This window comes from Saccopteryx bilineata, chromosome 4, assembly GCF_036850765.1.
Source record: "Saccopteryx bilineata isolate mSacBil1 chromosome 4, mSacBil1_pri_phased_curated, whole genome shotgun sequence".
Classification (NCBI taxonomy): Eukaryota; Metazoa; Chordata; class Mammalia; order Chiroptera; family Emballonuridae; genus Saccopteryx; species Saccopteryx bilineata.
The window spans coordinates 290,831,161-290,843,686 of NC_089493.1; the positions used below are offsets into that span (position 1 = coordinate 290,831,161).

The 12,526-nt window shown below is 48.2% G+C and overlaps 1 protein-coding gene across 4 annotated transcripts in view; it reads right to left on the reverse strand.

Moving 5' to 3' along the window:
- The window catches only part of XPO6 (exportin 6), a 122,283-nt gene that overhangs the window by 24,595 nt on the left and 85,162 nt on the right, over nucleotides 1–12,526 (reverse strand). For all 4 annotated transcript variants that reach the window (XM_066275508.1, XM_066275509.1, XM_066275507.1 and 1 more), the window contains 3 exons: nucleotides 12,067–12,136; nucleotides 4,355–4,514; nucleotides 1,646–1,738 (listed from right to left, as the gene is read on the reverse strand). In XM_066275508.1, the coding sequence (XP_066131605.1) occupies nucleotides 1,646–1,738; nucleotides 4,355–4,514; nucleotides 12,067–12,136 (323 nt within the window). The remainder of the gene's footprint in view (nucleotides 1–1,645; nucleotides 1,739–4,354; nucleotides 4,515–12,066; nucleotides 12,137–12,526) is intronic.

Here is a 12,526-nt window from a genome sequence, read left to right on the forward strand (position 1 = left end):
AGCTTCGTGTGTGTCTTTCTACCTTTCCTGCCAGGAGATCCCTTTTGTGTTCATCGAAACAGGCCCAGGTTTCACACTAAGTGAGTATAAATACATTTAGAAACTATATTATTAACTATATGTATAATATGTACTGTGTTAGAGTGTCATTTTGTGTCATTTTGGTAGGTGGTGTGCCCCAGGATTTTGTAAATGTAAAAAATGTGCCGCGGCTCAAAAAAGGTTGAAAATCACTGTTCTAGAACAGGGGTCAGTAAACTTTTTCCTTTTTAAAAAAAATTTTGTTTATTGATTGATTTCAGAGAAAGATAAAAACACTGTTGTTTTTCCACTTATTTATACATTCACTGATTATTTTATGTGTCCTAACTAGGGGTCGAACCCACAACCGTGGCATATGAGAACAACGCTCTAGCCAACTGAGCTACCCAGCCAGGACTGTAAAAACCAGCATAAATATTTTAGGCTTTGCAGGCTGTGCACCCTTGTCACAACTGTTCAACTCAGCCACTGAGGTGTAAAGCAGCCACAGACAATGTGTAAATAAATGGGCATGGCTGTGTTCCAGTAAAACATTCTCTACAGAAGCTGGCAGCGGGCCAGATGTCACACTGGCCACTGTTGGCCAGCCCCTGCTCTCATCTAGAGCAAGCCTTCCGGGCAGTGTGGTCTGAGACATGGCCCAGTCTCTAGTCTCCACTCCTCCATCCCAGTGATTTTCAACCGATGTGCCACAAAAATTTTTTAAATATGCAACACCTATTTTTAGTCAAGGGCACTGAGCTCTTTTCCCCACTGTCAAACTTAAAAATGAAAGGAAAGCAATCAATAAACAACTAAAGTGCCGCAACTACGAGTTGATGTTTCTCATCTCCCTTCCTGTCTGTCTCTCACGCACACACAAGAAAAGAAAAATTAAAATTAAAAATGACAAGAGCCAGCACAATAGTGGTCTGGTGCAAATGAATAAAAATTATACCTATGTTTTTATCAGACTGGCTAAATTTTAGTAATTTCAGTAATTAATTTATGTGTGCCATGAGATGAAAAAGGTGAGAATTATCCCTTCTATGTCACTTTCCCAATGGCTTCCCACGGACTATAAAGCTTCTCAAAGTATCATCCCTGAATGTTCTGCTTCAGAATCACCTGAAGTTCTTGTTGAACAAATCCCTGCGCCTTAAGCCACCCTCTACCATCAGACTCTCTGAAGGAGTGTGTGCCCAGATAGAGCCTCTGTCACTACTGTTCCAGTCATTGTTCAACAGAATAAAACTCACGGCTCTCAAGGTGTCTCCACTTTCGTCCCAACGTGCCTGTCAGCCTCATCTTCTACCACACAAACTGCTCACCCCCTCCCTGCCTGTGCGACTCCGCAACACTGTCTCGATTCGGCTGTTCTTTCCTCCTGAGACGTCTACTCCATACCCTCTGCTCCCAGCTCTCACCTGCATGAGGAATCCTACCCACTCCACCCTCCTGCCCCCATGTATACAATCAAACAGTCAGTCTCTCTTTCCAGGTTTGGAGGGCGGGGTTTTACTCATCTTCATGGCAGCCACTACTGCTCCTTTTTATCTATAAAATTACTTGGGGCTACAGCACAAGGTCTTTCCTAAGAATACACAGCTAACTCTGTACTTACACATCAATGAGATCAGGTTTCAATACTGATGGCACAGCAGTTTCAATGTTGTACAATTTTATCTGAGATCCATACAGAGTGACTTTGACCAACCTGTTGGCAAAGCAGTTAAGAAAAACATTCAGCTTAGGGACTGAAATAAGACAGACAAGGTACGGACAAGGGTCCCAAGCATAGAGACCATACCTTCAATCTTATCCCAAAGATATAATGAGATGTGCATCAAGACAGTATCAAAAGCTTTTGAAAATAACATAAATAGACCCTGGCAGGCTGGCTGCTCAGTGGACAGAGTGTCAGCCCAGCATATGGATGTCCTGGGTTCGATCCCTAGTCAGGGCACACAGGGGAAGTGACCATCTACTTCTCTTCCCTCCCTCGTCCTCTTCTCTCCCTCTTCTCTTCCCACAGCCAGTGGCTCAATTTGTTCAAGAGTGGCCCCGAGCGCTGAGGATAGCTTGGTTGGTCCAAGCCTTGGCCTCAGGCACTAAAAATAGCTTGGTATTTGAACATCAGCCCAGTCAGGGTGCATGTGAGAGTCTGCCTATCTTCCCTCCTCTCACCCAAACAATAAGGAAAACAAAGAAAAAAGAAAAAAAGAGAAAGAAAATAATATAACTGTCCATCACAGAATAAACTATGACATGATATACTATAAACATTAAAAATGATTAAAATGGGAATTTTTGTTACATGTATTTTACAAAAAAATGTTTCAGGTGGATAGATATATGATAAAGAAAATGCAGCACTGTTAAATTTAAATGATGGAGATACAGGTATTACCTGTATAATTTTTCAACTCTGAAGATTTGAAAATATTCATGATAAAATATTAGAGTGAGAGGAGGCAAGAGTTTCTAGAATTAAATTGAGATATTTTTAATTCCAAGAATTACTTCAGGGGCAAACTGCTGAACCCACTGCTGTCCAAGGGCTCACTGTACACAAACAAGCATTAAATACAGCAATAGCCAGCTCCACTGGGAAATAAAAAACCTCTTTCATTGGAGACAGACATTCCTCTGTGAGTCAAAGGGAAAACACTGGAGACCTGGTCAAGTTCCCTCTGTGTCTTCTCCATACGAAAACTGAGATGGATGCCAGAGACAGCACGTGCTTTTCTCCCTCGACCTGGTAGTGCAGAGCTCTCACACTTCCCTCGGCATAAGAGTCAACTGGGGAACTTGTTAAAATGCAAACCCTGGTCCTGCCACACACACCACCGTGCAGTTGTGAGGAGGCTCTAGAAACAGGCATCTCCAAAAAGCAGCTGAGGGCTCTGACACATGTGGACCGTACTCTGAAAAATGCTCCTCTCTGGAGGGAAGGAAAACTAAGAGGACTTCCTAAGAAAGCCAGAAGCTTGAGCCACAAATTATTCAGGCCTGGGCAGTAGACAGAAAAGGGCACTTCCAGTCAGTCAAAAAAGTGAGGGCATAAGAGCCACAGGCTCCCAATCTGAAGTTCTAGGAAGGGGGGTGGAGGTGGCGATCACTAGAAATCAAAACAGTTACTCTCGGTAAGCAGAGCCCACTGTGTGGCCTGGTGTGTCGCTTTTCACACCGTTCTCCCATCTTTCCGTCCACACAGTGCAGTGTGCAGTCACTGGCCTGCGGGCATCTACACTCTGTACACAGGGCAGCCATCACCACTGTCCCTCCCCAGAACTTCCCTCACCTTCTCAAACTAAAAACTCCACCCATTAAATAATAGCCCTCCACACCCTCTGCCCCCGCCCCTGGCAAACACCAATCACTCTTTCTTCTCCCCCTATGAACCTGACAACTCTAAATACTTCGTGTAAATGGGATCATAAAGTATTTTACTTTTTATTGATTGATTTTGGAAAGAGAGGAAGTGTGAAGGAAGGAGTGGGAATTTGTTGTTCCATTTATTTATGGCTGGTGCTTCTAGTAAGTGCTCTGACCAGGGATCCACCCAATCCACAACCTTGGCATATCCGGAAGATGCTCTAACCAACTGTGTGTCTTAGTAGTTCTATGTGGAGCAGTGTTATTATTAGGTTTGTTTAATGTAACCTATAATTTGAAACACTGCTAATCACACTGGCTACTAAAATCCTGTAGCCATAACAAAAAGTCTTCTCTCACACCTTATTCCAAATTGAAGACAAAAATAACTAAGTATCTTTAGTACTGAGCCTACAAACTTAATCAGTGCAGAAAAATATATATGTAAGAACCTATAAAACAACAATTCATAATTTATGATCAATCAACTTACTATGAAATATGACATATACATAAATTTTTTAAATATGGATTTCAGACAGAAATTAATTAATAGGGTTTTCCTATTGTCTCTTTATCCTGCGAGGAAAGACATGAAGACTGACCTCACCTGGTTTCTTCTGAGGCTAATCCTGTGTCTTTATCCACTCCACCTTCAATAAACAATGAGCGTATTTCCTGCCTGCTCATGTCAGGCCCTGGCTGAGTACCTCGCCTTGCCTCGCCTCACCCACTTCTCCCCATCACCCCAGACGCTGCCTGTTCCAGTTTACAGAGGAGGGACCTCAAGTGCAGAGACATCAGGGAATCACCCCACCTTCACCCTGCAGTGCGGGCAGACCTGGGCACACCAGGGACAGAGCAGACACCCGCTGGCAATATGCTGCCCCTCGCACAGGAATGTACGAGCGAGCTCTGAAGAGGGAATGGCTCCACGATGCGACTGCCAGCCTACCTCTCCACGACCGTGAGGGCGTCGCTGAACCGCGCGGCGAACACGTCCCCAGTGAAGTACTCGGCCAGGCGGCCCACCGCCTGCAGCAGGGAGCTCAAGTCCCGCAGGGAGCAGTGCAGGCGCCGGCAGTCGTTCTCGGCTGTGATGTTCAACCTGTGTCCTGCAACAGAACACCCACACAGGTTTTGCAGTAAGAATATGCTTTCGTTATCATTGCAGACAACAGCTCACAACAGCTCATCCAGGCAATCTACATTTGGCAAAACCAATCCCCGAAACACAGCAACCCCCAGGCTGCTTGCCGGACCTGAGCAGGGAAACTGGGCACAGTCTCCACCTACAACCATCCCCATGTGCTCTCCCCAGCCACAGGGAGTACAACCATCCCCACGTGCTCTCCCCAGCCACAAGGAGAGACAGACAGCCTGGGGGGTGCTAACTCTGACCGAGCACCTCTCTCATTCCTCTTGACCCTGCAAGGGACTGATGCCTCCAATTTTACATACAAGAGAACACCCCACAGAGGTCCAGTACATTGCCCAGTGTGGGTCATACTTCCAGGGCAGAGGGGGATCCTAAGCTCAGTCCAAGCAACTCCAAACCCATTTGGCTTCTACCCCTGACCCTGTCATGGAATGACATCTCCACAGGATGAGAGGCAAAGCACAGGACACACTCAGCAGTGCACCCCAGAATAGCTGTAGGAATGCAACATGAAACTCAGAGCACAGGCCGAGGACTCAGACGACACAGACTCCCTGTCGCTCGCTGGCTCCACGCCTCAGTGCCTTCTAAGTCTCCATCTCCTCATCTTTTAAAATGGAAAAAGATACTACTAACTAATTGACTATTATAAGGGCTAAGTTTTAGAATGCATAAAAAAAAACAACCCTGGCCCTGGCCGGTTGGCTCAGCGGTAGAGCGTCGGCCTGGCGTGCGGGGGACCTGAGTTTGATTCCCGGCCAGGGCACACAGGAGAAGCACCCATTTGCTTCTCCACCCCCAACCCCTCCTTCCTCTCTGTCTCTCTCTTCCCCTCCCGCAGCCAAGGCTCCGTTGGAGCAAAGATGGCCCGGGCGCTGGGGATGGCTCCTTGGCCTCTGCCCCAGGCGCTAGAGTGGCTCTGGTCGCGGCAGAGCAACACCCCGGAGGGGCAGAGCATCGCCCCCTGGTGGGCAGAGCGTCGCCCCTGGTGGGTGTGCCGGGTGGATCCCGGTCGGGCGCATGCGGGAGTCTGTCTGACTGTCTCTCCCCGTTTCCAGCTTCAGAAAAATACAAAAAAAAAAAAACAACCCTGCAAACGATAAACCATTATTTAATATTTGTAATAATTATAAAAAACAAAAAGCTAGTAATTTTCTAAGGCCAAAACTCTTACTTTCAACATGATTTCTTCAAGCTAAGCAAGGAGGATGCAAAGATGAAGGACTAGGCCCTGGCCAGTCGGCTCAGTGGACAGAGCATCAGCCGAGCATGCAGAGTCTAGGTTCAATCCCCAGTCAGGGCACACATGAGAAGCGACCATCTGCTTCTCTTCCCCTCCCTCTCCCCCTTCTCTCTCTCTCCTCCCCTCTCGCAGCCAGTGGCTCAACTGGTTTGAACATGACCCCGGGTGCTGAGGATGACCCGGTGGCCGGTGGCCGGGTGTCGTCCCCAGAAGGGCGTTGTCAGGTGGATCACGCTCAGGATGCATGTGGGAGATTATCTCTCCTCCTCCCATTTTTAAAAAAAAAATGCAAGACAAAAACATCCTCAATTCAGCAACGTCCTTGCCCTTGGGCCCGTCTACCCACAAAGGTCCACAGAAGACCATAAGAACTGGCAAGCCGAGGAGAGGGGTCTAAGTCTCACAAAGTCCTCCTCCTGCACCAGGACAAGTGACAGAGGAGCCTTCGGGGCACCTGCATTCACACAGCTCCCTGGATACTTTCAACCTGCTCGCTCTGCTGCCACTGCAGGTTTTCAGTGTTAGGCAGCAAGAGCCTCTACCGTGACTGTCACCAGCCCTGCCCACGGCACTCCACAAACACTTCCCAGGAGGCCAATCAAAGCACACAGCTCCTGAGGCAAGGTGCACACCCTGCTGGGGCTCCCTCCAGCTACAGGAGGACCCAACACCGACCCCAGGTCTCCCGCAACCCTGCCGTCTCCTACCCTTCCCTTCTATCATCAGGACCCACTGCTCATCCCCCGCAGCCCCGGTGTCGCTGCCTAGACTGCCGCTTCGTCCTCTGCCCGTCCTCTGCCCGCCGCAGCCCTGCCTGCATGCCCCCGCACACCCTCCAGACCCACACCCGGTCTCTCTCCTGGGAGGCCTTCCCTCCCCTCTCTACACCGAGAACATGCATCCCTCCAGGGTACCCTGTGCACAGACGGAGATCAACCAATGATTCACACTGCTCACTGTCAAGTCCTTTGTGGTGAGAGGCCACATCAGTGTCACACATGCCTGATCCAGCACAAGTGACCATACATGTATAAATGAGTTCAACACAACAGAACAGAGGGCAAACTAGACAGAGCAGGAGAGGAGTCTCAGGAGCTCCCTCCTCAATGCACTGGGCGACACTTCAGTACTCAAAGGTGACTATGGGTAAGTGACAGCCGTGCACAGGACACCGGCAAGGCTGGACACCCAGGGAAAAGCAGCAGGTGAAGCAGCAAGTTGATACCTCACATCCTACACCAACTTTTCAGTGATGAGGCTGGGAACAGAGCCTCTGACGGCCCCTAAGGGAGGACAGAGCCTGGGGAAGGGGACGCTCTGGCCAGGGCATTGTTACAGTGGGTCACATCCCAAGGAGCAGAACAACAAAAGGAAGGGACAGCTCAAGGAAAGACCTTACAAGGAGAGAGCAGTGACCAAGGCCGGCTCTGACTAGCTCTCCCTCGCTGTCCACCTCTCCTACACTCCACACAGAGATCACAGCCTTGGAGCAGAAAACAGGCCTGTCAGCCCACAGGCGGCCCTGCGGGGCCACAGGGAGGGTTGTCCAGGAGAGCGAGCCAGCTCCCACGGTCAGAGCAAGAGGAGGACCATCCCCCGCAGCAGGCCAGACGAGCCATAGGGCTCGGTGGGAAATACGCCTTCTGAAAACTACACTCGGGGAACGGGACGTGGTAGTGAAACAGGCCCAAAAAGAGACAGGCCAGCTCAATGTTCAAAGAGCCGGGTGGACGGGTTTTGAATTACAGCCCCTCACTCTCCGTGTACACACTCACTTTCATCTTCCACCAAGCTCTACCCTGCGTTCCAGCTTACTTGTACTTAATAGTGTACCTAGAACTAGGTACCCTTAGGCATACCTAAGAACTAGGCTCTTAAATATTTTAAGCATAAAAGGAAACATCATCTGTATCTCTTAAAAATCAAATCAAAACACCACCCTAAGTCCAGTTGCCATTTGAGTACAATTGTAACAAAGTCCTAAGGTAGCACAGAAGTGACCCTACCCAGGCCTCCCACTCCCCCTGCACCCACACAGACTCCCCCCAGCGCTGCCCCGCCCTGCCTGCCCTCCAGCCTCCACCTGGACACCTCAACTGGTCGCCAAAGAACCCAACGCCTCTTGTGGGAGCTTCCCATCTCTGAACAGCTTAATAATAACAGAGGAGAAATCTGTAGCCCAATTAATTCCTCCCTATAACCCCTAGTCCCACTCCTGGAGGACAGAAGAGAAAACAAGCCTAACTTCATGACACCACAATAATCTTGCAGAGATGTGAAGACAGGGGTAACATTCTTGCAAATCTCCTCTTGGTGGAAATACACCCCTGGGGATCCTTTCCATTATCCATGTCACCCTCCTCTGAGAATCCTTGCCATCCCGGTCAATTCCCTCTACACCTGCCCTAACTGGTCGAACTAAGAGTAGTACCTACAAAGAATAACAGCTCGTAACACTGCCATGTGTGTTTTATTAAACCATTAATTTGAATCATATGAAATAGCTGATACCTGACCATTTCTGACCTAACAAAATTGCAATTCTACATAATTCAACATATGTGCCATCTAAGGTGCATACTGATCAAAACCAGCTGATTGTTTCCTGTTCTGTCTGCAAGGCAGACACACACACACAGGCAGTTAAGTACCACTCATCCAGCTCCCTGCCCCCAGCCTCAAAACCTCCCGTCACCACCAGCACCAGCACCACCTCCCACATCACACAAGGCAGCGCCTCCACTTGAGGAGGCGGCCCACAGTTCCCTCTGTGAAAAGCTGCTCAGGTCCACCCACATTGTCTTCTATTTGGCCTAGGTAAGAATTCTCCCCAATAGCATAGACTAGAGCATCAGCAAAGTGGAACTTTCCGAAGAGAACACTGCTACATAGAGGTTACAGAGAGAAAACATCACAGCCACACTGAAGTCCTGTCTCCCACAAACTAAGTCCCCCCCAAAGCTGTCCAGGTGTGCTCTAAGCCACATCCTAAGAACAGCTCCCTGGCAAACCACTGCCCTGGATAAAACACTAATGTGACCTATATAATTAAGCCTTCTCTTTTTGAAGGGGCTGGGGAGGTGAAGGTGTGAAAATCAGGATTTGCAGTACTCCACCCTGAGAGAACAAACAAGCCATAAATGAACCCCAGCAGAACAAAGACTAGAAGTCCAAAAACCTTAAATACTGTAGACGAAGCAATCTCTTAGGCAGGAAAGTGCACATGGCTAAACAGAAAAGTGAGCAGGGTGACTCCGAGCAGAACTGCCCCCACGAGGGAAAAGCTCAGTGAGCTCTGGCACAGCCAAGTACACACGGAACGGACACTTCAAGGTCATACAGGGACACAAGGGGCACAACCACCAGTGAGAGGGTTTCTCAAAGCACAGCTGGCGGAAACGGACAGCAAGGGCGAGGCACCTGAGGGGCGCGGGGCACGTGTGCCTGGGCGTGCCTGCCGGCTGCAGCCACGCTCTGGGGGATCTGACTGAAGAAGTGGGAACAGGAAGAGCAGCCGGAGGAGAGGAAGCACAGGACTCTGTCCGTCCGCACAGGCTGCAGGAGCGCCCAGAGGCTGGCTGGGTGAGGCCAATGGAAAGAGCGGCCACCCCGTCGGAAAAGGAGGCGAGACTGGCTGGTCCAGCACAGTTATCCGAGGGGGAGAACGGCCATGGGAACCAGAGACAGAATGTACAGAGTCCCCTTTTTAACAGCTTCTACAATGGAAACTTGGATTTTCAGTCGCCAAGAAACGGAAGAAGACTGACCTGTGGTGGCACAGTGGATAAAGTGTCGACCTGGAACACTGAAGCCACCAGTTCGAATCCCTGGGCTTGCCCGGTCAAGGCACATATAGGAAGCAACTACTGTACTAAGAGTAGATGCTTCCCGCTTCTCCCCCTCTTCCTCACTCTCCCTCTCTTTCTCTCTCCCTCTCCTTGCTCCAAAAAAAATCAATAAATAAAATCTAAAAAAAAAGAAATTAAAAAAAAGAAATGGAAGGAATGCTTCATCATGGTTAAGAGGACTCATTTTGAAGCAGGAAGTAGTATTCTCGGCCGGAGCGGCTCTGCCATTGGACTACACACTAGGGATCGGGCTGGGGACGCGAGGCAGAGGCGGTCTGAAGGGCCGGGCGCTCTGTGACAAGGCCAGCAAGCGGCCTCGATGAGGAGGGATGCGCTTGTGTCACTGAGCAGGACGCTCTCCAGGTCCAGCCACGCTGTCACAAAGGGGAAATGGCATCCACTGTGTAAATGTCCCACAGCTTCTCTATCCACTCGTCCACTGGGGCACAGGGGCTGCTCCACCCCTTGGCTTTGTCCACAATGCTGCAATGAGCACAGGGGTGTGTATGTTCTTTCAAATTAGTGTTTTGGGTTTTGAGAAAAATAAAACAAATTATCCTTCTTGGATAAGAAGCTCTCAAATTATCAGCTGTGTCTCCAAAAAAAGGATTTAAGAATCACTTGCAGATTTTCACCTAAAGACAAACTCAACGTAATGTAAAAAAGTCAACTATAACACTAAAAAGGGAACTTATGGGTCAATTTTGGGGGGAAAAGAGCATATGCTCCATATTTTTATTTTTAAGATCAAAAACAATGTGTTCGGGGTACTGAGTATATTCTAGGAGAGACCACCAGGGCATGAATTTTCCAAGAATGGAATCTGGAAAAGTCCATAGCACCTGTACACAAATGACTTTCATAATGTTGACAGCATATTATAATAGGCATATCTGCTTTGAAAAGTGGCCTTTTTAAAGTTCTGCATCAGATATCCTAATGCTATGTATAGAACCAGAGCCTATTACTTGAGACATGCCAAGTCCCATCAACCTCCTGGGCCCAGTGAATTATCTGGAAGCTAATACAGTCATGGAAACAAGCCATCACAGGCCACCCAGAGGGCAGGCTCAGAAAGAGCCTGCCATGAAAGAGGCCCTGCCATGAGAAACAAGTTCGTCCAGAGGCTGGGCTGCACCTTGAGCAGTTCGGGGCCAGGCTGAAAGCGAGTTGGTTACACAACAGTGGCCAGGGCCGGGCATCACTCCTGTAAGGAAAACACTATAAAATGACCACAGGAGAAGGGGGCGGAGGGCACAGGTGTGTTCAGAGTACAATATTAAGTGTCTACTGCTTTTAGCTGACATAATGAATGTTATAGAGTTTAGTTAATTTAACTTTTTATCATTCTCCATTATACCATCTTGGGACTAGCAATAACAAGCTATGTGACTTTGGATAAATTAACATCTCTGAACATCAATTACCTCCTTTGTAAAACAGGGTATCTAGTATTAGTACTTATACCTCAGAGGGCATGAGAAAATTAAATAAGATAACAAGGCTCTGGCCAGTTGGCTCAGTGAATAGAACATCGGCCCAGCATGCGGAAGTCCTGGGTTTGATCCTCAGTCAGGGCACACAAGAAAAGCAACCATCTGCTTCTCTTCCCCTTCCTCCCTCTCCCCATTCTCTCCCTCTTCTCCTCTCACAGCCAGTGGCTCAACTGGTTTGAGAGTGAGCCCCAGGTGCTGAGGATAGCTCAGATGATTCGCACATGGGCCCCAGACAAGGGCTGCCAGGCAAATCCCAGTCAGGATGCATGTAGGAGTGTCTCTTGATCTCCCCTCCTCTTACTTAGGAAAAAAAAAGGGTAACCTAAGCAAATAATATAGTGCCTGGTATATAATGACTGTTCTACAAATGGAGACTCATTATTACTATTAATAAAATAAAAATAAATGCTAATCCTAAACCCCAAGCAGCTGAAACCTGTAAATGGCAGCCCAGAGTCTTTCCAACAAGCTCTGGCCAGAGCTGCCCACAAACTACGCCCAGCAGGAAAGCTGACATCGCCAGCTAGCGGCATGCTCCACCACGAGCCTGCCTGTGAAGCTCTATGTCCCAATGGATTCTAAAACCAGAGAAGAGAGCACACATAACAGCAAAGGCCAAGGTCATTTTTTCCTACCATACTTGCTGGTTTTAAGGACATAAAGACATTCTAATTGCTAGGGTTTCAAAGAGCCCTAGCTTCCTGCTCCCAATGATCTCCTCCTTTAGACTACATGGTGACGGCCTGTCTTTGACCCCCCGCGCCCTCTGCACCATGCTTTCTCTGTTTAGAAGAGAGGACATAAAGCAGCAGGGAAGTGGCTGTGGAGAAATCATGTTCTGACAGTAAAGAAGGCAGTAAGTAAATACTAGTCAATTTTTAAAATATTGGTTAAATTAGGAAAAAAAACAAAACAGTTTACCTGACCCTGAAGTAACTACAAACTGCTGTAACCCCAGGTAAACGTCCAAATTGTCCTGAAGAACGGGGAACTAAAAACAAAGAAACAACAATTAAAACACACACACACACACACACACACACACACGAGTTTCAACAGCATTTTACCATTGTAACAGCACAAGTACCCACGGGGGGGGGGGGGGGGTAAGATCTTTCTTCTAGGAACCTTCCCGTGCCCCTTAGTAGTAGAGGTGGCTCCCACAGCTAAAACCACCAATAAATATTTGAACTAAGGAAGAAAACAGTAAGTTCGATCCTTTTTTAAAACAAAGCAGTGGATGCTGAGTATGACTATTATGTTCCTAAAAGAGGAGGACATCAAGCCCAAAATGATCTGCTCCTTTCGGAGTTCTGAAACTGGCCTCTCTCTTCAAGTCCAAGGGAAGCCTCACCCTCAGGGGTAACACAGGCCTTTATTA